This window comes from Mustela lutreola, chromosome X (assembly GCF_030435805.1).
Source record: "Mustela lutreola isolate mMusLut2 chromosome X, mMusLut2.pri, whole genome shotgun sequence".
NCBI classification, from domain to species: Eukaryota; Metazoa; Chordata; class Mammalia; order Carnivora; family Mustelidae; genus Mustela; species Mustela lutreola.
In genome coordinates, this window is record NC_081308.1 from 85771939 (window position 1) to 85799022 (window position 27084).

Genomic DNA, 27084 nt, shown 5'->3' on the forward strand with positions numbered 1-27084 from the left:
ATGTGCGCGCCCTGCCCAGGTGCTTCCGGGTAACGCGCCCGTACTGAAGCGTGTTTAGCGCAGAGCTCAGGCGCCGTAAGGAAGTGTGCTCTGGCGCACCGGAAGCTGCCGGAAGAGAGCGATGGCGGGTTTGACTGTGAGAGACCCTGCGGTGGATCGTTCTCTGCGTTCGGTGTTCGGTAAGAGGAATTCGTGGAGCCAAGCGTGGGGGAGGGATAGAAAGAGACAAGGAGCAGCAAGGAATACCCCCTGCACCTAATGAATTCCTGCAGGAGCTGGTGATGGGTCGGGCTTGCAGCTCTACCTGCCCGTCTTGTGGAACGGCCGCTCTAGTGGACTCGCGAGCAAAGTGATGCTCCCTTCCCCTGAGGTCTCACAGCCTTTTCAAGATGTGGCTGAGGAAGTTAAACTAGCGTTCAGTTTCTACGCGTTTCTCCTTTCATGAGCTTCTATTATTATCTAGAATCGAGGGTACCTGGCAACTGTCCCGTACTGCTCACTCCCTGTCCCAGAATACAGATTATATGATGAGTGTATAGAACCCTGTGTCCACTTCCCGCCCTCTCGTAAGGACTTTCAGCCTCTGTTTTTTATTTGTAACATTTTGATTCGATACTGGTAGTGGCCACCTGGAGTCTTAAAGTGGATTGTAAATGAATGAATGAACGAATAGATCTCGTCGAAGAAATTTTAAAGAGGATCAGGTCCATTCTGAGTAATCTTTTCAGATGAAATAAGGTTTTTTTATTTTTTTAAAGATTTTATTTATTTATTTGACAAATCACAAGTAGGCAGAGAGGGAGGGGGGAGGGGGGAAGCAGGCTCCCTGCTGAGCAGAGAGCCCGATGGGGGACCTGATCCCGGGACCCTGAGATGACCTGATCCGACCTGATCGGAAGGCAGAGGCTTAACCCACTTAGCCACCCAGGTGCCTGGAAATAAGTTGTTTGTTTGTTTTAAATCAGTGTGGTGATTTTAAAGCACCTTTTGGAATGGCCATAACAAAACAGTTCAGAATAATTTTGAAACATCCTCCACTACATTCATGGTTATTCTTTGAGTTTGTATGTATGTGTGGAAATACAGAAATAATATGCCAGTTTTTAAAATATCAAATACATTGGTATTTTTAGCAGTTGTCAATAAGACTTGCAGATCTTCAAGTAAATACCAATGCCAAAGTATTTTATTTTCACCGAAGGTAAGGAAAATCATAATACTTGTAAGATAAGTCTGAGAACTGATATTTCGAAGTGCCTGTGCCTTTTATGTTTAATCTTAGTAGTTTGTTTTGTAATTAAAGTCAGCAGACAACATTGAAATGTTGTCTGAAATACCATGGAACTAGCAGTGTGGGAACACTATTTTGAGGTAGTTGTTACATTTTCAGTGATGTAAGTACTGATTCATTTTACTTTCTCACAGGGGAAATAGGTTACAAACTCAGAGTTTTAATCTGTTGTCTATTTTCTTCCATAGTGGGGAACATTCCATATGAGGCTACTGAAGAGCAATTAAAGGACATCTTTTCTGAGGTTGGACCCGTTGTTAGTTTCAGGTGAGATTCTCCTTTGATTACTTGGGGTTTTCTTTAAAATCACAAATTTGGCCTTTAGCAATAATAGCAAGGTTTTTACTGGTGACTTTTCACATGCATCCTTCTGTTCGTAACAGCTTTATTCCAGTAAAATTCACATACCATACAATTCACATTTATTTTTACTAAAAGGTACATTTTTTTAAACTTTATTTATTTATTTGAGAGAGAGAATGAAAGAGAGAGAACATAAGAGTCGGTGGGTCAGAGGGAGAAGGAGACCAGACTCTCTGCTGAGCAGGTAGCCTGAAGTGGGACTTGATCCCAGGACTCCAGAATCATGACCTGAGCCAAAGGCAGTCGCTTAACCAACTGAGCCACCCAGGCGCCCTTACTAAAAGATACATTTTTTCATTTAAAAATGTTTAAATCATATTTCAGTGAAATAGTCAAAGTGATAAAGTTATTTGTCTTAGAGTGGACCAAATTAGAACTTGCCCATGTTAGCAAGAGCCCTATGTATATGTAACATTTGTGCCCGATACTTGGTTCTGCTCCTCCAGGTTGGTATATGATAGGGAGACAGGAAAGCCAAAGGGTTATGGCTTCTGTGAATACCAAGACCAGGAGACAGCACTTAGTGCCATGCGAAACCTGAATGGGCGTGAATTCAGTGGGAGAGCACTTCGAGTGGACAATGCTGCCAGTGAAAAGAACAAAGAAGAGCTGAAGAGTGAGTATAAACCTGATTTGTATGCAACATGAATTAGTAAAGATGTAACAATGAAGATTTTTCCATTTGTGATATGTTTTAGCACCTGTTAAAATGGTTAGCCACTTAGCTTCTTGACGCCCTTGAGGCTCCTGCATTAGGGAAGTATATATCTTTGAGAAACAAGGTAAAGTTGACTTTAGAAGTCCTTTAGTTACAAAGGAGTTGATTTACAGTTGAAGATGAGTTCAGGCTCACCAAGCCATTACTTGCACGAACTATGTCATTATGTAACCGCTGCTATAACTGTTTGTCAGATCTGTAATTGGTGGGATTACTAAGGCATCCTGGCTTTTTTCATGAGGTACCAGATCAGGAATTCCATTCTTAATTAGCATCTTTTTCTGTTATTTTCTTTTAAGATTAGCATCTTTATCTCTTGTTTCGATTCTAATGACTTGTCAAAAGGAAATCATTATGCCTCATCCCTAATTTAGGTTAACATTGTCTACCTATGTGATCCTAGTCCCAGCTTTCTTCTGAGAACAGAAAATACTTTCTGTCACTTTCCTATACAGAAATAAGAGACTTGCAGTTCACTTACTTCTCAGTTCCAGATAATTTAAAGTTACAACAGGTCCTGGAAAGGAAGCAGCCCTGGAAATTAGATATTTGAAAGATTTAGCTCATAATTTTGCCTCCTTAACTTTTTGTACTTTCTTCCCAATCAGGCCTTGGCACTGGTGCCCCTGTCATTGAGTCACCTTATGGAGAGACCATCAGTCCTGAGGATGCCCCTGAGTCCATTAGCAAAGCAGTTGCCAGTCTTCCACCAGAGCAGATGTTTGAGCTGATGAAACAAATGAAGGTGGGAGGAGGCATTAGGTTAAGAACAAATCTAATCACATCAAATTTTTGAGGAGTTATTCAAGTGAATGGAAATGATTCCCTGAACTCAAATATAAGGTGTGCCTGTTTACCACCATCTCTTGCACCTTCGATATGCCATATGTGCACAGCATATTTTACATTTTGTGCAAAGAGCTTTCCATTTTTTATACACAAACACAACTATACAATCTGGCTTTTTGTGGCCCATAGATATCAGATGTAGATCATCAAACGTGGCTTTTCTCCTAAATGGTGGTATTATGGTATTTGAAATGCCTCTTCCTTCTCTTGCCTATCATGACCGAAATTTTGTGTGCTATGCAAAAACTGATGATAGCTTAAAAAGCTTCTTGAGTATTATATTTCTCAGATGAGAATGGCTCTAAATCACTATTAATTTCTAAGTACTAAGTATTGAACCTGATGATGAATCTCTTTATCTTCCCAGCTTTGTGTCCAGAATAGTCCCCAGGAAGCACGGAACATGTTGCTTCAGAACCCTCAGCTGGCTTATGCTTTGCTACAAGCACAGGTAGTGATGAGAATTGTGGATCCAGAGATTGCTCTGGTGAGTGCTTATTTGTTTATGGAAACACCACAGCACACCTTGAGTGGGGTAGGAACTGCCTGATTGCCTTGTTAAACAGACAACTCATAGATTTGTCTTTTCATTTTTTAGAAAATTCTGCATCGCCAGACAAATATCCCAACACTGATTGCAGGCAACCCTCAGCCAGTCCACAGTGCTGGGCCTGGCTCAGGATCCACTGTGTCAATGAACCAGCAGAATCCTCAGGCCCCTCAAGCGCAGGCTTTGGTAGGGCTTTATCTCCTATAACGTTTCTTTTACATGTTTTGAATGCCATTTTCATGTTAGGAAGATATACTGAAAGAAGAACAGTCAGGAGCTGAAAATGATAATTTCAGTTCCCAGGCATAAAAGCAGTTTTCATTTTTGCAGACTACATGGCATCTGAATGAATGTAGATTTGGTGCCAAGTTTGTGAAACAAAGTGATCCTTCATGTGTGTCCTTTTATTTTTTTTTTTTAAGATTTTACTTACTTATTTGATAGACAGAGATCACAAGTAGGCAGAGAGGCAGGCGGGGGCCGGTGGCGGGGAGAGCAGGCTCTGCTGAGCAGAGAGCCCAATGCAGGGCTCGATCCCAGGACCTTGGAATCATGACCTGAGCCGAAAGCAGAAGCTTTAACCCACTGAACCACCCAGGCGCCCCTGTCCTTTTATGTATAGGCTAATTTTGGTATTTATGTGCATGTGTGGTACTATGGTTGGCACTTTGTTATTCTACATCCATTATCTCATCTAGGACTTAGAGTAATTGTATGAGGTTGGCATTCTTACGTCTCCTTACCAATGGAAAAAAGTAAAGCTTGCTTGCCAAGCATGACACAAAACTGAAGCCATAGAAAATTAGTACATTTGAAAACTGAAAAATTTCTGTATAGAGAAATAGAAATAAACCCCAAGACAAATTCAAATTGGGAAAAAGTATATGCCACACACATGACAGACAACTGGCCGATTACGAGTCCTTGGTCATGTTCAAGAATGTTTATTGCCACATTGTAATTGTGAAAGGTTAAAACATCCTAAATGTACATCAGTGGAATAATGGGGAAAATGTTGTATATTATCCAGTGAAAGACTCTATAGCAGTTAAATAAATTACACCTGTCGCCATGAATGACTTTCAAAAACCTAATTCCATATAGTAGTAAAGAGGAACTAGGATACATGGTGTAACACATATAACTCAAAAGTTACAGAAGTGAAAATGAGTGAATGTAGAAGACTTTCCAAAATATGGCATATTTGTTTTTGCACATATCCCCCAAAAATGTTGAATGAGTTGCAAATATATTTAGTACGTAATGATTTACATACAACTTTTAAATGTCTGTAAAAATTCTTAAGTGGTTGTCTTAAGAAGGGAAAACAGGATGCAGTTAGGGAAGACCAGAGGGCAGATTTCAAGTACATATAGTATATTTATTTCCTAAACTGCATGATTATTTTCCTTTCTATACGATTTATATATCTGGAGCTTTTCATAATAAAAGTGTTCAACCTCAGGGTAAACATAAACAGAAAACAATAATCTACCATTTTTACCATTCAGATTGGTAGAGGTAAACAACTTTAAGTCAACCATAGGTGCCACATATGGCCTCACAACACAGGTCAGACGGGTCAGTGTCTGCTTTTAGAGAACATGGTCCATCTTAATTGTGTTCTATATAACCAGGCTCATGTGTATTGTCCAAAGGCATATACATACCGTTTTTATTTTTTTTATTTTTTTATTTTTCTTATTTTTGTTTTTATTTTTGTTCAGGGTGGAATGCATGTCAATGGTGCACCTCCTCTGATGCAAGCTTCTATGCAGGCTGGAGTTCCAGCACCAGGACAGATACCAGCGGCTGTAACAGGGCCTGGTCCTGGTTCCTTAGCTCCTGGAGGTATGTTTCCTTTACAGTCTCCACCACTTTGGTATTTTGCTAAAGTTTTGTTGTAGCAAATGGTATAATGTCACCAAATTATTATGTGGTAATGAGATCTTTTTTTTTTTTTTTTTTTGGTAATGAGATCTTGATATAAAATTACATAGCTAGAAAGCACATATCCTAGATGGATGGAATAGTTGGTCTCTTATACACAGAGAGAAGGGAAAAGGACCACAAAATGGAAAAGTGAGGTAAAACTTCCAAATTAGCAAGGGGGAAATGGAATGAATGGAAACTAGCCAACAAAGCCAGAAAATAGAGGGAAAAGAAAACAACATTGTGAAGTAAGTAATAATAAACGTAGAGTAAGGAGAAAGGAATAAAGTTTCATGTAGTCGTTATTCTGCTAAATGTAAATGGACTGAATTTTCCCACCAAAAGCCAGAGACTTAGATTGGGTTGAAAGGCACATTTTTAAAAAAAGACACAAAATACATAGTGACATTTGTTTTATTATATTTAATGTATATGAAATTGCATTTCATTAAATATAATCAGACCAAACAACACAAAAGGAAAAAAGAATTTTTGAAACTGTACATTTTGATTACAATTAAGTATGTAGAAATTAATAATGAGTATTGCTATTATGCTTTTGGTCTTTGTCATTCAGCAATCATAACTAAGAGTTACTGAGTGAAATAGTGGTTCCCTATATGAAACTCCTATATGAACACATGATAGATATCAATATTTTAAGTTTTTATGCAACATACTTGCCTCTTGTTAATTTATCTAATCTTGGTTAGATTGACTACAACACTACACAGTGTTGAATCGCAATTGTTATGTTTTGTAGAGAAACTGGTCTACAGAGCTAAGTTGACAAGGAATAGAGGAAGGGATTTTAAAAGAAATTTCAGCAAATTCATGATTTTTATTTACCTATAGAGTAAATATCTTTCAATGAAAGAAATGGATTTTGTATTTTATACATTTTTGAGTTAAGGGTGCCTAACTTAAAAACCTTAAGATAAGGGTGCCTTGGTGGCTCAGTTGGTTAAGCGACTGCCTTCGGCTCAGATCATGATCCTGAAGTTCCAGGATCAAGTTCCAGGATCGAGTCCTGCATCGGTCTCCCAGCTCCGTGGGGAGTCTGCTTCTCCCTCTGACCTTCTACCCTCTCATGCTCTCTCTTACTCGTGCTCTCTCTCTCAAATAAATAAATTCTTTTTTTAAGGATTTTATTTATGTATATGACAGAGATCACAAGTAGGCAGAGAGGCAGGTGGGGGGCGGTGGGGGGGAAGCTGACTCCCTGCTGAGCAGAGCCTGATGTGGGGCTCGATCCCAGGACCCTTAAATCATGACCTGAGCTGAAGGCAGAGGCTTAACCCACTGAGCCACCCAGGTACCCCAATAAATTAAATCTTTAAAAAAAAAACACCTTAAAATATCACAAGTCGAAATGTGGCCCTACTACACATGACAAGTATGCAACCCATGACATAGGCAGCTCATAATGTGAGCTGAAAAACACCCAAGTCCTCTGTATTCTGGTCAGTGACACAGGTGCTCTGATCATGCAATGAGATGTCACAGAAACATCAAACTGCTGTAAAAGTTTCTAAGTGCTCTCCATTTCTGTACTTACAGTGTCATGAATTGTTAACATACAGTGTGTGGATCAACATTTCTATGGACCACACTTTGAATACCTTTGTACTAATAGATAAAAAATAAGTAAAAGATAATGAATAAAGTAGTGGAACCAGTAAGCATGACTTATTATGGGAGATTTAGGTCTTTTGACTAAAGAATACACTTTTGCCCCCAAAAACCTTGGAACAGTTAAAAAACACATACTTGGGCATAAAATAAAAACAAGTTTAAAACGTAGGGATTTTACAGGCCATGTTTTCTTATTATAAATCAGTAAAATTAGAAGTAATTACAATGTAACTGAAAATAACATTTACTTGGAAAAATAAGGGACATAACACTAGGTAATCCTTGAATTAAAGGGGAAATAAAGGAGAGATTTATAAATTATCCAGAAGGCAACAAAAAGTATACAAAAAGTATGGGAAACAGTGCTTAAAATGAATACCTTCAAATGCCTGCATTATTAAAGAATAAAGGAATTCTAAGTACTAGTTTTAAAAGAACTAGGAAAATACTTTTTATAAAGAAACAAGATACCAAAAACAGGAAATTAATAAATATAGAAGTTGAAAGTAGGTGTGAAAGGAACTTAAAGTGATATTTTTATAAGTCTGTAGCATTTCTATTTCTGAAGTTATTAGAACATCAGTCAGATGTTTGAAATACCCTGTACAAAACTCATTGACAATTGGTGAGAAAGGGAAACAGCCTAGTAGCAAAGAAGGCAAAGAAAATGAGTAGGCGCTTCGTAGAAGAGCAAATCCAAATGGCAACAAAGACAAATGCATTTGTAGTCATGGAATTACAAATTAAATTACAGGATTTCACTTTACTTAAACCCATCAATCTGGCAAAAGTTTCAAAGAGAGCTATTAGTTGGGGATGTGGTATCATAACTTGTTACTGGAAATGTGAAATGTTTTAGCCTTTTAAGAAAGTAGTCTCACATTTAAAATCCATGTACAAAAAAAAAAAATCCATGTACACTTTTACCCACCAGTTCCACTTCTGGGAAGCTGAAAGTGAAAGTGCCATTGTGTGATAGTGTATAATATGAGAAATTATGCCCATATGTCCTGCCACCACTTTCCTCAGATCCTAAATCTTTACATTGTTTTGGCGAACTGTCTGAATAAATCATAGAACCGTTTGTGATTAGAAGAGACCTTTGAAATTCTGTAGACCAGCAGATCTCAAACTTGAATGACCACCTGAGGAGCTTATTAAAGTGCAGATGCTGGTCCCCACCGCCAGACTTTGTAATGCAGCAGGTCTGAGGTCAGGCCCTGGAATTTGCAGTTCTAACAATTTTTGGTGACACTGACACTTCTGGTCTGAGCAGCACATTCTGAGAACCACTGGTTTAAACCAGCTCATTCACTTTACAGATGAGTAAGCATGGGCAAATGTTAACTTTATCAAATCACTTGTTCAAAATCACAGTTACTTAGTAGGGATGGGGCTGGCACAGGTTCAGGTTCTTAATCCATGGCTCTTCGGTACCTGGCATATTAAATGGACTAAGAGAATATAATGTGGGGGCGCCTAGGTGGCTCAGTCAGTTAAGCATCAGCCTTCAGCTCAGGTCATGATTTCAGGGTCCTGGGATTGAGCCCCATGAGCCCTGCATGGGCTTCCCTGCTCAGCAGGGAGTCTGCTTCTCTCTCTCCCTCTGCCCCTCCCCACCATTCACACATGCTCACTGTCTCCCAAATAAATAAATAAAATCTTAGAGAGAATATGATGTGTACTTGAGCTTTTAGTTAAGTATTAATGAACTGCAAACAGCAGCTCGTCTTTTCTTGTTACATACAACATATATAGTTCCTTTGAGGAAAAGAGAATTATTGCTATATAGAAAGGATGAGACAAGGACTTGTGGTACGTAATTATTCTTTGTATAGCAAAGAATACTATCCCAACTGGTTAGGGTAGAGCAGTGGTTCTCAACCCTGTTAGACCCTGCAGGCTCTTTTCATAACATATTTCATAATGACTTTTTACTATCCTGGAATGAAATACACAGATATAACCTACTTAACATGAGTCCCCCCAAAAATATAATGCCCTTACTATAATATAAAGGAGAAATAAAAGGAAATTAACCTATAATAAAGAATATTTTTAATATGCATGTGTTCAGGCACAACTAGACAAGAAACCAAAAGGTAGCAGTCAGATGTTTGCTCCTATGCCATCAGTGTAAAAGCTACAGATGCAGACAGATACAGGTATGGTGTTTTCGCAACTCATATACCAGAGGGACTGTTGACATTAGTGTTATGATTTTCTCAAGTGGTGGAAACTTTTGGTAAAGTTCTTAATGAAACAAAATGCAATACCTGTAATTGACTCAGTAATTGTATTTCTGGAAAATTCAGTTTATATGTGTACAGATGTAAATAGGGAAAACGAGCTTTTTTGTTTACAAGTACAGCAGACTTAGGTTCTAAGTTCAGATGAATGTAAACAGATTTTCATTTGTGCTAATGTTCACCAAGACATCTGAAAATTTTGCAAGATAAGATAATTCTGGATTATGGAGGACTATCTCAGACATTGGATTGCATCTAGTATCCCTGTTGGCTTCTCATGAAATGCCAGCCATGCCCCAAATATCTTTTCACAACAAAAACCCACAAATTTACAAAATACCTTGGGAACAATATTGCCTCTTCTGAGAGGAGTTATGTTGGCAAGTGCCATTGTTCTATATCACAGAATTTCTGCCAAGGTTTTAGTAACCAGGGTGATTAAATATTCTCATTTAACTCACTTTTCTATCACTGAACCCTAGAGTTTACTAACAAACTTTACCTTCTGTATAACTGCATTGTTTAGTGCAAGTTATGATCTTTTTTTGTAGTTTTCTGCCTGTGAGGCAGAAGGGAATTTGTTAACTCAGCCACTGTCCTAATTTTTTCTCCAGTGTCCTAATTTGTGTTTTTCTTTCCTTCTCTTTATCTTCTAGGAGCAATGCAAGCCCAGGTTGGAATGCCAGGAAGTGGACCAGTGTCCATTGATCGAGGCCAAGGTAAATAAGTACTAGTATCTGGTTAATGTGGACTAGACCTGGAAATGTTGTATATCTGCACTGTTTTAATATGGCAGCCACTAACCATATGTGGCTGTTTGAATATTAAATTCGTTGAAATTAGGTAGAACTTAAAATTCAGTTCCTCGTTCCCACTAGCCACATTGCAAGTGCTCAGTGGCACATGTGGTTATGGCACCACATACTGGATATGGCAGATAGATAATATTTCCCTCATTGCAGAGTATTTTGTTGCACAGTGTTAGTCTAGACTTTCCATCTAGTGGCTCAGAGCCCAGCTCTACAAGAATCAATAAAGCAGATGGACCTTTTGTTTCTATTTATGTCACCTTTTCATAATAATCTAATGACACTGTTGACATGTCCTCTCTCACTTCTGTGGATATCTGTTGACTAATTAAGGAATTTTAATAATGAGCATATAACATGTAGAAGCCTAATCTAAACCACAGAGAAGACTGGGAGGGGATCAGAGGTCTGTGAAGCCTACTTGGTAAGGGTATGTTACACTGTGGCTGTAACACTGGCTGCCACAACAATGGCCACTCCAGAATCTCCAAATTATTTCCTCTTTTGCTAGAGTTTGAAGAAACAGAAAAATGCAGTGGTCTGGTTGAAAACATTAGGAGAGAGTGAGAAAACAGAAGGAATTAACAGTAAAATTGAGCACATGCTATAGGCCAGGCACTTTAATTTTCATCAACAACAGTGTGAGTTAGGGGGCAGCACCTCAGTATTCAGGTAAAGAGATGGAAGCTCAGAGTTTTAAGTTATTTCTTCCTGGGCACATGGTAAGTAAATACTGCTGAGTAATGTGGACAGGACTTGGAGCACTCATCTCTCCCAGCTAGTAAGTGGCAGAGCAAGGTGCTGAAGTCTCTGACTAAAATCTTACTCTTTCTGAAAATCCTCACCACCTCTATTAACTTCCACAAACAGTCTTCAGTGTCTTCTGTTCTCAGTCATGTTGTCATCATGATGAGAAAGAACAGCTTTGGGCAGCATAGAGAAGCTTAAGTTACTTCTTAGCACATGGCCTATAAATGAAACCCATTTTTTAAAAACAAAATATTAAGATAAAGGCCTCTGTACTATATTTTCTTGTCTACAGTTTGTTCACTAAGGTTGAGTGCTAAAGTGACAGAATGGATCATCTGATCAGATGTTTGACAGTGGAACAAACTCTTGACCAAATGCCTCATCTAAGTAGCCTGTGGTTTTGTGCTATTGTGCCCCAATGCCCTTGACCACTCTCAGTAGATTGTACGTGTACCCAGAGTATTGCTGCATTAGGGAGAAGGCATTGGGGTTCCAGTCATATTTTTCTTCTTCCCAAGCCATCGGTCAATCAAACTTGAGCTGTTTAATATGTATTTCCAAAAGACCTCTTCTCTCCTGCTGTAGTTCTTATCACCTCTCTGGGTCCAAAGTTAGCAAAGGGAAATAACTAGAGTTTTGAAGGTATATCAGCTGTGTCTTCTCAAAGAGATAAAGGAGATGAGTGTTCTTTTATAGTTTTTGTTCAGTACTCAGCAGAGGAAGCAAAAATCTTCCCACTTGTACCCAGTTTTCTTTCTTTTCCTGGAATCCATGCTTCTTATGCACATTCGTAATGGTAAAAGGAGACAGGGAGATTAGTTTAAGAAGATACTTCTTTCCTTCTGCCACCTCTCTGTAGTGTTAGCTGTCTTTTCATCTCATTAGTCTTTGTCTGCTGTTGTCATGGTGTTTGCTTATCATCAGAGACTCACAGTGGCAGAATATTTTTTGAGGAGTGATGTTCTCTTTCTTTGTCTAAAGATCATTCACTGCATTTCCCACAGAGATTTTTGTGCAATAAACTACAGCAAAAACAGTCCGCTTCTGTGAGGGACCTTTTCAGAATAAATCTTGCCTTCCAGATTCAGTACAGTGTCTTTCATGTTTTGCTTATGAAAATATGTCTGTGTTCTTTGCCTAACTAGAGATTCAGAACTGCCTTCTTTCTTGTAACAGTATAAGGAAATTTAGATGGACTCGTAGTAGCAGAGGTGGAAATTCAAAGTGGCTGAATAAAATCAGTGGCCCACCTGTTTCACTTTAGGAGGCAGTCTCATTATAGCAGAACAGTTTCAGATCCCAAAGAAGCTACTATGGTTTAGGAAGACTTTGTAGCACTCTTGGCTTTTTAACTTACGTGTGTAAATCTCAGACGTCTATATGTGTATGATTCTGTGTGTGGGTGTGGGTGTGTGCATGCTTGTGTGCGTGCAAGCTATTTAAGTGTCTGCTCTTTCTCCTTTTGAACTTACTGCTCACCTAGGAACCCTACAGCACTCGCCCGTGGGACCCGCCGGGCCTACATCAATTGAGCGAGTTCAAGGTACCCATTGTATCTACGGGTTTCCTTTTGCTTGTGGTGTTCAGGGTGGGACGTTGAGAGGACAAGGGCTGCTTGGCAGTCATCCTCACGTTCGGAACCCAGAAGGGTAGTGTTTTGGGCTTTTGTTTTTAAATTTTTTTCCTGTTGGGGCCACAAGCCTAAGATTGACCTCTTCACACAGGGCAGAGAACATGGATATGGGCATCTGTCCGAGGCTGTACTCCCTCCCTACTGGTGTCAGGAGGCTTGGATGGAATAGCAGTCTGTAAGGAGACAGCAGGTTCTTGCAGAGCCATGGCAGTGTTCCCATATGCCAAGACCCTACCTCTCTTTTGTGACTCTGGTCCTTGAACTAAGATTGATTTTAAGGAAAATCAGGAACATAAGGTTCTTCAGGTTGCAGTGCTAGTCCTCGGCAGGTTGCTCCCCACTTTGTTCGTTATATAATTCCATCCATACCTCTGACATGGCACAGATGCTGCCTACACCCTGCTTCTGTTCTTGAGCTGCAAGAGGAGTCTGCTGTGGTGAGGTTTCACCCACTCTCAGGTGTCTGAATTATGTTGTCAGTGGTATATAGAGTCATTTCTTGTTTCCTGATGTGTCCTTCACAACAGTAACTTCCTGTTTGTTTCCCTGTCAGTGCCGATGCAGGACCCCAGAGCCGCTATGCAGCGTGGGCCCTTGCCTGCCAACGTCCCAACTCCTCGAGGTCTATTAGGAGACGCCCCAAATGACCCACGTGGAGGCACTTTACTTTCTGTAACTGGAGAGGTAGAGCCTAGGTGAGCATTAACAAAGAAGGAAAAGACTGGGGGAATCCAAATTTTCCCTTGGTCTGAGAACACCATCTTTCTGTACCTCTTTGCCTACTTCAGCAGATAAATAAATATTCATGGCCACTATCTAAGACTAAGGAAGCACTTCTCCTTGGACAGAACTGTATCTGTTGAGTTTGTCATTTTGAATGAATGAACCATGGTTACCCAAGTTATCTTTAGAAACTGGAAATTCTAGCACATATCTAAACAGGAAAAACTTATATTGCTTACCAGTAGTGGCAGTATCAACAGTAGCAGCAATAAGATGATGATGACTGATAGGAATGGGGATTATGCCTCTGACTCTGCTGTGAGTACTTTACTTAGCTCATCTCATTAAATCCACACAACAGCCCTGTGAGAGTGACACTAATATCGGTCCTGTTTTATAGATGAAGAAACCGAGGCATAGAGAAGTAAATGTGCCCAAGATCACACAGCTAATAAGTGATAAAGCCTAGATTTGAACCCATGCAGTAACCCACATTCTTAAGCGCTGTACTACATACTCGTTCTATACAATGGAATATTTGTTATCTTCTCCTTAATTATGAGTGCCCTGAGCAAATATGAAATTCTTGAATACATGGATTTGTATCTCCATAGCTTTTTTTTTTTTTTGCCTACTCAGTTCATTCTCTTAGCATTTATAGACTGATGTTTGCATCGGTTCTTTTTTTTTTTTTTTTTTTTTTTTTTTAAACTTACTGATCTTCTGCTTGGCATTTCTTTTATTGTTTTGGTCTGTTTTAAAATATTACATTTTTCTCCATCTCTAGAGGTTACCTGGGACCACCTCACCAGGGTCCACCCATGCACCATGTCCCTGGCCATGACAGCCGTGGCCCACCCCCACATGAGATGAGGGGAGGGCCATTAGCTGAGCCCAGACCTCTAATGGCAGAGCCAAGAGGACCCATGCTAGATCAGAGGGGTCCACCCTTGGATGGCAGAGGTAAGGGGAGACCATGTCACAAGGCCGCCTGGTAGTTGTGGCCTGATAATAAACCCAGCTGTCTTAGGTTCTAATCTGGGATAAAGAAGGCTGGGGCAGTGGGGTTGGCAAACATTTTTAAGGTTTATCTGCAAACCTGTAAGACTGGGAAGGAGAAAGCAAAAGCAGTCTTGTTTACAGTTGATCCTTGAACAATACATTTGAACTGCATAGGTTCACTTAGACATTGATTATTTGTTATAAACATAGTGCAGTACTAAATGTATTTTCTCTTCCTTAACATTCTCTTTTTTCTAGCTTACTTTGTTATTAGAATGCAGAACATAATACATACAACATACAAAACAGGTTTCCATCAACTGTTTTATTATTGGTGAGGCTTCCAATCAGCAGTAGGCTGTGAGTAGTTAGGTTTTGGGGGAGTACTCCAATCCTCATCTTGTTCAAGGGTCACCTGTAGTTGGGGGGAGATGTGACTGAGGGAATAGATTTCTTTCTTCGATCTTTGGTTCTTTTCGCTGTGAAGATGAGCAGCTACACAATGGTTTTCTTACAACTTTCTTTACAGGCGGAAGAGATCCCCGAGGCATAGACACACGAGGAATGGAGGCACGAGCCATGGAGGCTAGAGGATTAGATGCCAGAGGATTGGAGGCCCGAGCAATGGAAGCCCGTGCAATGGAGGCCCGCGCGATGGAGGCCCGTGCGATGGAGGCCCGCGCGATGGAGGCCCGCGCGATGGAAGTCAGAGGGATAGAGGCCAGAAGTATGGATGCAAGGGGCCCGGTCCCTGGCCCTAGAGGCCCTATGCCTACTGGAATCCAGGGTCCCAGTCCAATTAACATGGGGGCAGTTGGCCCCCAGGGATCCAGACAGGTATGTGCAATACTCACTTCTTGCTTCTACTTGAAATCTTGATCTATTCAGGAATTGGCCATTGAGCCTGACTGTGAGTGCTTTCTGATTTGGGCTATTTCTCAGCTTGTTAGAACAGGAAGATCTCCCTTTTTCTTGTTTGTCCCTTAAGATGGTTATTTTCTGGCCGCCAGGATTGTAGCAATCTTATCCCACAATTTAAGGAGTTGTTCCATTTAGAGCAGAGCCCCTGCAGATTTAGGAGGCAATGTGTATCACTAGAATCTAGGCATGGATAATTTGAAAACCTCCCCCAAGTGATTCTAATGTACAACCGTAGGAACTGCTTTAGAGCATATGAAGAACTATTAGCAGTCATTTCAATAATCTTAGATTTGCAGAAACCTATTTTAATTTACTTTCATCATGTAGCCTAAGTTAACGGTGGAACATGAAAGGAACATGAAAGGCAGCTTTTACTAACGTTCACCTTAAAACCTGTGCAACTGAATTCTTATCTTTTCTTTCTCCTTATTTGGCTCTCTCCAGCTACGTGTATATGTCAATCTGTAATCATCTCTGTGTTGTCATCTCCTCCCTCTTCACACACAAATGTTTGTGGGGAGATGGTATGTGTGTCTCTTCCCTGAATTTGTATGTGCTGGCACCTTCGTCTCCCTCTTGCTCCTCCTTCCTCTATGTACTACTTCTATCTCTCTTCCCTCTTCCATATGTTTATGTGTCTTGCTCTCATTTGTGTGTGTGTGTGTATGCGTGAGAGGGAGAGTGTCACTGGAATGGAACACATTAGTCATCCAGTTCTCTCATTTTATAGGTTCGGAAACTGAGATCCAAGAATTCAGGTGACTTGTCCAAATTCATACAACTGAAAAGTGGCAGAGCAAGGAATAGAACCCACTGTTTTTTTCAGTGTACCACTCAGTCCTGTTATCTGCACATCATGTATGTGTATATGTGTATCTGCTTCCCCTTCTTTAATAGGAAATACAAATATGTTGTTTTCTGCTGTGTAAAGGAAAACTATTCTCTTTTTTTTCAAATTGTGCTTTTTTAAAAATGTGTCTGGGGGCCTTGATGTTTATTCTGCCCTCTAGGATCAGTAGCCTTAAAATAGAAACAGTTTTTATTCATTTATTTAGTCAGTCAGCAAATATTTATTGAGCACCTACTGTGTACCAAAGAGAGCTCTAGGTACTATAGATATTGCAGTGTGAAAAAAACAAAAGTCCCCGCCCCCATGGAGCTTGCATTCTAACTGGAGAGACTGACAACAAATAACTACATGATGTCGTTATATAATTCTATCAATAGTTTTGTGGAGAAAGACTTTGAAAATAAAGGTTGGAAGACCATTTCTGGATAATGTCTTGCTTTTTTGTCTCTGCTAGTGCTTGAACTCGTTACTCTGTAATATTAGGTTTATATAGTTTTCCTTCATAGATTGTATAAAGCGTATTAGATTTGAGTGAAAAAAATAAAAATTTTATCTTCAAATCTTTTTTATATTGTTTAAATTAATATGTTCACTCATATGTAGGAGATAGACAGTGGGAACCCTGCTTCTTCCCCTGTATCTGTCTCCCTTCTGATCCCATCCCCTATAGATCATAGCTTTTATTCAATTTTTGATGGATCTTTCTAACAAAGAAGAATATAAGAAAAAAATGCATCTATATTTCCTTTCTTTCACTGTTCTGTGCCGTGTTTGTTTTTAACTTTATAGTATATCCCTAATTTATAATTTTAAATCAGATTTTTAAAAATTAATCCCAGTATACCTAGTTGGAAACTTGTTAGTTAAAAGGCTTATTATGGGGCACCTGGGTGGCTTAGTCGTTAAGCGTCCGCCTTTGGCTCACATCATAATCCCAGAATCCTAGGATCGAGCCCTGCATTAGGCTCCCTGCTCAGCAGGAAGCCTGCTTTCCCTCTCCCATACCCCCTGTTCATGTTCCCTCTCTTGCTGTGTCTCTCCCTGTCAAATAAATAAATAAAGTCTTTAAAATAAAAATAAATAAATAAAAGGCTTATCATTACCTGGGTGATTATGTGACTTATCCAAACAGGGACATGTTTGCAAGTGAGAGTGCTATTAAATAGTTACTCTGGGGCAAAAGCATAAACTGGGACTATCTTGGGCAAACCGTGGCTGTGTGGTCACCTATATTGTGACTTGTCTGCCTAGAGCAGGCATTCCTGGAAATTTTAAATGGCCATTATTGAATGTTTAGCTCATAATATAATACTTTAAATTAGTATTAACTGTGAAGCTTCAAACTTATTATTTTCCTAATGTTCCAGATCTGTAACACAACATTAAGGTTCAGACTGGTCTCTGGTTTCAGTACTGATAAAGAACAGAAAGTGATAATAAAGTGTACTGTGCTTTCTTCCCTTTTTAAACAAGATAATGAAAAATGATTTTTTACCATTTTTGATTACTCAGGGTCATCATTGAATGCGCCTATTATATGTGGTATAATAGAAAGTGTAGTTATCTCCTATGTGGTTTCCAATCTCCTTCACTATCAGGCTGTCGCCTAGCTATTCACATTGCTGTCATGGCATCTGCTCTTAACAATGTATCCACATTTCTTTTTGTGCTTAGCTGCTTCTGATCAGCTGGGGAAGCAGGTAACTAAGCTTGTTCACAATTTGTGTTTCATAATAGTACCTAAACTCTGGGTGAATGCCTGAGTGTGAACATAACAATATAAGGACCTTTAACAGTTATTCTCGGTGCTCTGAGGCCTTTTCTTTGGATTATGATAGTCTTCCCCAAGATCAAACTCACCAAAGATCATAAATAAGTATGATATAACTGCATTTTGTTCTTTTAACTTGGGTCAGTCCTATTTCTTGCTCTGTATTTAGCAGAAAGCATCTGCTGCATATTTTCTCTGGGAAGGTATAAAAAGCAAATGTTGGGCTAATAGCATTCTTTTCCCCAGAGGCCTTCCCCTCTCCTTCTGCCACTGCCATTATGATCATCTCTGCCTTACTTGGGGGATAGGGCTCTTTGGGATGAACTGCCTATGTCTGATTGAACTAGAGGTAGGCAGTATCTCTGTGAATGTCGCTTCCCCAGTGGACCAGCATACATTATCTCTAGAATCTGCTGGCTTTCATTGCTGTTTCCACTGAGCACTAGTTTCTAGGATGCTCTCAGTTTTCTCTCTGCTCATGCAGCTGGATTTTCTTTGATTTGATGGTACCTGATTGAGCTATATGATATTTGTTGATGATGCTAGAGCTACTATAAGCAAATGTGTCTAACTCCCAAGTTGATCTCTTGCTAAACCCTGTCTTCTGCCATTGCTGATGGTAGAAAGTGATCTTCAGAGTCATTAATTTGCTTTTTTTTAAAAAACTCCTATCCATAATCAAACCATATCTTTCACATTGCTGCTATTGGATTCTGAATACTATATGAGAAGTTCTGAAAACTCTCTCCTCTCTTTTTGTGCACATAGGTCCCAGTCATGCAGGGAGCAGGCATGCAAGGAGCAAGCATTCAGGGTGGAGGTCAGCCTGGGGGCTTTAGTCCTGGCCAGAACCAAGTTACCCCACAGGACCATGAGAAGGTAAGCTGTCTGTCTCCATAGACACACATCTTCTGGATTCCTCTTTTCAGTTATGATGTGGAGGTCCTGTGTCTTTGGAGTTCCTTTGGAACTGATGTTTACTCTTACAACTTTTTATAATCTTGTTATCTGAAAATCTGTGGGCCTGGTCTTAAAATTCTTGAATGGATGTATATAAATGGCAGCTTATGTTACATTTCAGACTCATCAGGTGATAACGGTTGTTTTTTGCAGACTAGATTGACCTGAAAATCTGATTTCCTTTTTTCCCTCTCCCCTTTCTGCTTTATACCTAAAAACATAGCAGATTCCCCATGAGTACATCTGTTTATATATTTGACCATCGTGGGGAGCTCATATCTGATGGGAGGACTAAAACTTTTGAAAAAGAGATTTTTAAAAGGGGTGCCTGGGTGGCTCCATCCGTTAAGTGGTTAAGTATCTTTCTTCAGCTCAGGTCATGATTGCAGGGTCCTGCTGGGATCTAGCCCCGCATCAGCTTCGGGCTCCCTGCTCAGCGTAGAGTCTGCTTCACCCTCTGCCTCTGCCCTCCTCCACCCACTCACGCTCTTGCGCATGCTCTGTCTCTCTCAAATAAATAAAATTTTAAAAATCTTTAAAACAGGATTAAAAACTGAAGACTTCCAAGGTTCACAGATAGCATGTTAGTCTGTAAGAACTTTGGGTTTGTGCAGGCGTCTGACTGATTTGAGTCTCCTAATCCTCAGTATTATTGTACTTGAGCTTTTCATTGTGCCTTTTCTTGCCAGCTGGTTTGAGTTTGATTTGATTTGGGGTGGGGTTTTTTTGCCTATAGTATTCTCTCTTTGAAGTATCCTTTCTTTTTGGACGGAAGCTGGTGGTGGTTTCTTAGGTGCCATCATTAAAACTCATTCCCCTTTTTTTTCTTCTCTTCACAGGCTGCTTTGATCATGCAGGTCCTTCAGCTGACTGCGGACCAGATTGCCATGCTGCCTCCGGAGCAGAGGCAGAGTATCCTGATCTTAAAGGAACAAATACAGAAATCCACTGGAGCACCTTGAAAGGTGAGCAGACTTAACCCGCCTAAGTTGGATGATTTCCTTGTGCATTTGGGGTATTAGAGACTTTCAGCCTTAACCCATGACCCTCTCAGCTGATCTGTGAAGACTGTCCGAGGCCCACACTCCTCTTGGCTAAACTCTTCACCCTTCATTAGGTCAGCTTCTGTCAGGATGGGAAAGACAACAGGGTATCTGTTCAGTTGTTGAGTTGGTTGTAAACTTTTTTTTTTTTTTTTAATTTGTCAGAGAGAGAGGGAGAGAGAGCGAGCACAGGCGGACAGAATGGCAGACAGAGGCAGAGGGAGAAGCAGGCTCCCTGCCAAGCAAGGAGCCCGATGTGGGACTCGATCCCAGGACGCTGGGATCATGACCTGAGCCGAAGGCAGTGGCTTAACCCACTGAGCCACCCAGGCGTCCCGGTTGTAAACTTTTTTAACCTTTCTTTCCTAATGGCAAAAGTAACATCATTTTTACGAATTTAATCAAATACAGAAATGGAGAAAGATCTGAGTAGAAAGCTCTGCTTCCTTAATCTTCTTCCCAGGACAACCTCTAAATGTGGTTTGGTGTGTTAGGATCAGTGGTGTTATTTTATTCCAACTGTCCCATCAAAATGGTGAAAATACAAAGCATTTCAATAAAATATATAAATATTTTGGTTTCCGGTATTTATTTAATATTGACTCTTTTGATGTTAAATTGTTAGAGCACATATTTCAGGGTTGTGACCATCCACTATCACCACCAGTCCCTTTACATTTTAGAGGTTGCTATACACTGCTGCCCTTTCTTTTTCTTTCTTACCTGTCAGATAAAATGGATCGTAATCATGGAACCATCTGATTCCGTGTATTGGCCTTTCTTTTAAAAACCATTTTCCTGGGGCACCTGGGTGGCTCAGTGGGTTAAAGCCTTTGCCTTCGGCTCAGGTCCTGATCCCAGGGTCCTGGGATCGAGCCCCGCATCCAGCTTTCTGCTCAGCAGGGAGCCTGCTTCCCCCTCTCTCTCTGCCTGCTTCTCTGCCTACTTGTGATCTCTGTCTGTCAAATAAATAAATAAAATTTTAAAAAAGAGCTGTAGCTCTTTTAAAATCTTTTTAAAATCTTTAAAATTAAATAAATAAAAACCATTTTCCCCAACATCTTGTATTTCATAAATAATTTTTTCTTGGGGCATCTGGGTGGCTCAGTGGGTTAAGTGTCCACCTTCAGCTCAGGTCATGATCTCAGGGTCCTGGGATCGAGCCCTGCATTGGGCTCCCTGCTCCACAGGGAGTCTGCTTCTCCCTCGGCCTCTGCCACTCCTGCTGCTTGTGTGCACTCTCTGGCATGCGCGTGCGTGCTCTCTCTCTCAAATAATCTTTAAAAAATAAATAATTGGGGCGCCTGGGTGGCTCAGTGGGTTAAAGCCTCTGCCTTCAGCTCAGGTCATGATCCCAGGGTCCCGGGATCAAGCCCCGCATCGGGCTCTCTGCTCAGCAGGAAGCCTGCTTCCTCCTCTCTCTCTCTGCCTGTTTCTCTACCTACTTGTGATCTCCGTCTGTCAAATAAATAAATAAAATATTTTTTCAAATAAATAAATAAATAAGTGTTTTCATTTTTCCTTAAAGATTTCTTTAGTTTCAAGTAATCTCCACCCAGCTTGGGGCTCAAATTTACAATGGTGAGATCAAGAGTCATATACACTACCAACTGAGCCAGCCAGGCACCCCAATAATACTGTTTTCTAAAAACAACTTAAAATTTACATTGTCCCAATATCAGCTGGAATATTACCTTTTGAATTTTTACTTGTTACCCCATCTGTGTTATAATTCCCATCCATCTAATATCAGATAATAGTGAGCTCATTTGTACTAATTAGAAGTCTTTACAAAATATATTGTGTTTTAATCCATATTTGCAAAGTCATTAAAACATCCAAACTGGAAACATGCTTCATTTCTGTATTTAGACTTTTTTTTTTGGTAGTTGCTCGGGTTTATTTATTTATTTTATTAACATATAATGTATTATTAGCCCCAGGGGTACAGGTCTGTGAATCACCAGGTTTACACACTTCACAGCACTCACCATAGCACATACCCTCCCCAATGTCCATAATGCAACCACCCTCTCCATACCTCCCTCCCCCCGGCAACCCTCAGTTTGTTTTGTGAGATTAAGAATCTCATGGTTTGTCTCCCTCCCAATCCCATCTCATTTCATTTTTTCCTTCCCTACCCCCAAGTCCCCCACACTGCCTCTCAAATTCCTCATAGACTTTGTTTTTTTAATAATTTTTTAATTTTATTTATTAGAGAGAGAGCGAGCACGCACAAGCAGGTGGAGCTGCAGCCAGAGGGAGGGGGAGAAGCAGGCTCCTGCCGAGCAGAGAGCCCGACACAGGGCTCAATCCTAGGACCCTGAGATCATGACCTGAGCCAAAGATAGATTAACCAACTGAGCCACCAAGACATCCCTGTATTTAGACTTTAAATGATTGGACTATAATGAGAAGCTGTCATAGATGGATAGCTAGCCAGACTTTTGGTATGACCAATACTTTATCTTTTTAGTCCAGTTACCCAAAGACATTTTTTTTAGTAGAAGTATAGACTGTTATAGTCAGAGCAATAGATGAAAAACTACTCCCCTCTTTTACTTTTTCTAATTTGTTTATGTCAGAGAAGACATTCCCTACAATATGAGGAAATTACTATTTCTAGATAGTGAAGAGAGAGATGTTTCTGAAAGTTCTTTTGTTGTATATTCTAGCTTGTAAGATAATTCAAAGCCTTTCACATAAACCACAGGGCAAAGGTTTTTGTTTGTTTTATATTTTATTTTGAAATAATTATAAATTCACAGAAGGTTGGGAAAATAGTACAAAGAGCCTCAGGTACCTTTCCCCCAACTTCCCCCAGAGATAACATCTTGAGAAGCTGTTACGTAATACCTTTTTGATCTGTAGTACAAAACCAAGAAACTGACATTGATACATTACTGTATAATGTATAATGTATATCCTATAATCATAGGATATCTCCCCCCACCCCTGTGCGCATAATAAAGAGTTACTTGTCTCCAAATGTCAGTAGTGCTGAGGTTGAGAAACTCTGCTGTAACAGGTGATCCCTTTGGGGATCCTGGAGGCAGACACCTTAGGAATCTCTCCCTGGTGATTAGTTCGTTTGCATAGCCTCCCTCCCAATTTTAAATTGTTTTTTCCCCTGATGTTTGGGAAAGAGAACTTTGTCTCCATTTCTAATGGCTTTCTCCCAACTTTTCCTTACAGGTTTTCAAAAATACCTGGCAACAAATCGGGAAATCAATTCCATAACTTTGTTGAAATGTTGCAAAAAGATGACTTCTGCATCCTAACCCGTGAATGACCCAAATTGGTGCCAGGTGGAGGATTCCCATCACCTTCTCTCAGAACAAAATCAGTTTATTCTGTTGTCTTAGTTTGTATATTTTCTGTGACTTGAAATAAACTTTGAACACAATTTTAGTATACTGCAAATTGATATACACGACCTTTTTGCTTTTAAAAAGCTGAACACCAAGGTTGAAACCTTAGATGTGTTTTCAACCCTTACCGCAGTATTGTACTTTAATGTTATATTGCCATAGTTCTGTTTTTCCTTTGAGTTAACCACTTATTCTTCTTGGTGATATTTGAGAATTTCTCAGAAGCAGTGTTTTCTGGAACTTAGTTTTTGCTTTGTTTGCTTCCAGCAGGAATAATAAGATTTGCCCTTTGAGAACTTGCTAGAACTTCTGAGTTTACTGGGAGAAAATGGGCCCTGCTTAGAGCTATAAAATGGTCAAAAGGCCAACAAAGTAAAGAGCCTAGCAGAGCAGTGTATTTAGTTTAGAAAAATGCAATGATCAAAATGCATTTTTTTTTATCAATAACAGGTTTATTCACATGCACCGTTAAGAGCTAAGACAAGAATGTTGAATTGGCACTGGTTGGAGGGTGTCAGCAACACAGGAGACTGTTAACATTTACCTGTCTGTCCTAAAATTTTTCGGTCTCAGTAGTCAACCTTAAAAGTTAAAGAAGCCACTAATTTTTCACATGTTCAAGATGAAGTGAAAACTAAATAAAAATCAAAGAACAATATACATTTCACTCTGCCTTCTAGATAATCATAAACTTACAGCCTTCCCCCATAACCAAACTTATTCTGGGAAATTAAAACATAGAAAACCCTAAAACTTCTACATTCTTCTCATTTATTTTAAGAGGACCAAATGTAGATCACAAGCAGTCAGATTGCCCATTAGGCCTGCCCCTGCCTGCTTCCTTGCAGATACATGTGACAGTAATTAGTGCCACTCACTCTAACCTGTGGCTCTTCCTGCCTAGTATTCTCTCTCTCATAGTGGCATTTAGGAGGAACATGATTTCTCTCCCATCAGGCCAACCTCAAGAGGTTAAGAGATGCCTTAATAATTAGTAAAGTTCCACTGGAACTATTATTTGAGCCTATTTATATTCTCAGAATCCTACCCTCTGGGTGAGGATTACGGTCAAGTGAATTAAAAGCCTTCCATAGGCTTAGAGAATGTAATAGCATATTGCTTACATGTCAAGCAAAAGAATGCAATGATAATCGACTTTATGAGAGACATTGAAATTGAGGGATTTTCTATTCTGATATGTAAACATTTACTATGACAAAAATTTACTAAATAAGCTACTTCATATTATAACCTAGGAAGACAAACGTGCTCAAAATCGCTGAGGAGCTTTCTGGGTATTCTAATCATCCCCAGTTGAGGCTTGGGTGTTCATTATACCTAGGATTTATTATCAATACCTTTTCTACCTACTTCCATGAATATTCTAGGCCTTAATAGTTGATTTTTAGCAGCAGTCTTCTCTTGAAGTATCAATATAGGTAGACAATGAAACAGAGTGAAGCCTTTCTCATTAGGAACTCATTATGTAAGTTTCAGGGAACACTAAGATTCCAAATCAAAACAGTGAAGATCAAATTCTATGGTCAGCAATTATCTAAGAGGAACCACGTCATCCAGGTTCCATTGTGCATTTTCCTAAAGCCTTATTAAATTTTGTTTAGATCATTGAAATCCAGGAAATTGGCAACAGCTGGGATATTCCAATCTGTTCCTACAGAAATAATCCATTACTATTTTTTCCTGATGTCCAATTAATAAATGAAACGACTAGCTACCATGAGTTCCTGACACCTTTGTTTTGTTCAGACTAGTTACTGAAAATGGATCTTACTAATCCTTCAAGTCATATAGGTTTTTGGGTCATTAGAAACAACTGTCTATTCATTTTTGGTCACTTAATGGTAGAGAAATAGGTGCTATAATGCTTATTTAGTAAAAACATTCTTACAAATCTAATGAGTTGACTTGTTTTGGGGCACAGTGAAGTATGGGTTTTTTCCTCTCTCTTCAGGGCCCCCCAGTCTTTACTTCTACTGATCACTGTGACTGCTAACATCCCAGAGCCAGGTGGATGGAGGAAAAAAAGCATTTTGATAGGAGAAAAAGACATCTTGCTTATGTCATTAAGTGAATGATTCCTTAATAAATAGGGAAGAGCCCGAAAAATGGCATCAAAGTTTTAAATTTATCTTTTTGAGAAATGAAATTCATAAACCCCCTTAGTAAAAACGATGATAAAGAGCCCCTGTTGACTAAGTCATCTTAAGACGGAGTTCAAGTTTTTGCAATTATTTCCAACAGAACAATGTAAGCTAATGACAATTATCTGACTTTTAATTATAATATAATTTTACCTAAAATTAGCAGAGTTCCAGGATTTTCTTTCCCAAATGGAGAGCCTAGATTAAGTAATAAAATTTTCACTCATTAAGCAAAGAAAAAAATCCTTCATTTCTTGACAAGTAAAAATAAGTAAAGCAGAAATTGCTATTCACACTGGATAAGACCATGTTTAAAATAACAGTAAGAATATACATAGTGTTATATAGGGATGGGGTTCTTGGTGATTTTATGTTGTTTTATTATTTATGCTTATTATTATGTTTTGTCATTAATTATTCAATAAATTTTTTATTTTAAAAAAAAATCACCCTAATTACAAATCTTCTTTGGAGGTGAAAGGGAGGGGAAAATATGACCAAAGGCAACACCTGGAATCAACGGTATCACCTGGGATCAAGTTGTGTAGCTGTCAACCACCACTGCTCTCAGGCCTTGTTCCACTCATGGCATTCCAGAAAGATTTATATAGTTCTTTCCCCAAGAAAGGATCCATGGCCTTTGCCATTAGCATGACCTCATAAAAATCAGCGACATCCAAGTTGAATCCAATCAAAAAAGAGATGCCAGGGAGTCAGAGCCTGAGAGGCATGTTACCATCCTTTAAATGGCTGTGCCCAAACCTGATCAGACCAAGTAACTTGTTGGAGATTCAGGGGAGAGACTAAATGCAGATTAGCACCCTTGTTCCTATAGTTCAGAAGTTTTCTTTGTTGAAGTAGAATTGAACCTTCCTGGGATCCAGGCTGGAGTATTGGTGACAGCGTTTGCTCAGACTCTTTGCCAGAGTCTGAGGACCACATAGGAAGACTCCCACCACAGACCTGCAGGAATCAATCGAAAGGACTTGAATCCAGCAGAAGGGGCTAACGTCAGTGCAGATGGAGAAACTGCCTCTGCCAAGCCTCTACTACTGCCAACATCCTGCCTATTCAGCTGTTGACTCCCTCACATTATTCATGGTAGTTTTCTCACCTTTTCTGCCTGCAAGCCCCAAATGTGCTCTCAGCCCTTGTCACACTCTCAGCATGCAGCCTTGCCTAGACTGTCGAGAGAACAGAAACTCAGGAGATAGTGCAGGGTAGAGGCAAAGTGCTAGACCCTGGAGCCCTTGGAGCCGGCTATCTGGGTTGGAATTGCAGCTCCGACACTTAGCCCCGCTGGGTGACTTCAGGCAAGTCTCTTTAACCTCTCTGTTGCAGGTATCCCCCCTATAAGATGGGGATCGAAATAGTCCCCACCTCACAGGGTTGTTTTGAGGTTTAAATGAAAAATCTATGTAAAGCAATTTAAAAAATGCCTGGCACACAGCAAGTGGATATGTGTTTGCTGCCAGTAGAGCCATCCACTGTGCATCTGTCCC

General features: G+C 39.8%; 2 protein-coding genes across 3 annotated transcripts in view; one reads left to right on the forward strand and one right to left on the reverse strand.

Annotated features, from left to right (window-relative positions):
- Positions 1–22: 22 nt before the first annotated feature.
- On the forward strand, positions 23–23455 carry CSTF2 (cleavage stimulation factor subunit 2). Of its 2 annotated transcripts, XM_059156566.1 has the most exons (15): positions 23–179; positions 1480–1558; positions 2101–2270; positions 2981–3117; positions 3589–3708; positions 3820–3957; positions 5499–5622; positions 10244–10306; positions 12630–12689; positions 13333–13474; positions 14290–14465; positions 15034–15341; positions 18815–18925; positions 19846–19971; positions 23245–23455. In XM_059156566.1, exons 1-14 carry the CDS (start codon positions 122–124, stop codon positions 19966–19968), a joined length of 1809 nt encoding a protein of 602 aa, XP_059012549.1. In that variant the 5' UTR covers positions 23–121; the 3' UTR covers positions 19969–19971; positions 23245–23455. The 2 variants fall into 2 exon arrangements, with proteins under 2 accessions (XP_059012549.1, XP_059012550.1); XM_059156567.1 differs by lacking the exon at positions 12630–12689.
- NOX1 (NADPH oxidase 1) overlaps positions 23263–27084 on the reverse strand; it is a 28888-nt gene continuing 25066 nt past the window's right edge. Inside the window, exon 13 of the mRNA XM_059156569.1 lies at positions 23263–26545. Coding sequence (XP_059012552.1) covers positions 26419–26545 — 127 coding nt within the window. The 3' untranslated portion in view covers positions 23263–26418. The remainder of the gene's footprint in view (positions 26546–27084) is intronic.

Coding starts and splice junctions, on each gene's coding strand:
- CSTF2 (XM_059156566.1), top strand. CDS start 122: ATGGCGGGTTTGACTGTGAGAGACCCTGCGGTGGATCGTTCTCTGCGT. Junction 1,559..2,100: donor GGACCCGTTGTTAGTTTCAG/GTGAGATTCTCC, acceptor CTGCTCCTCCAG/GTTGGTATATGATAGGGAGA. Junction 18,926..19,845: donor CCCCACAGGACCATGAGAAG/GTAAGCTGTCTG, acceptor TTCTCTTCACAG/GCTGCTTTGATCATGCAGGT.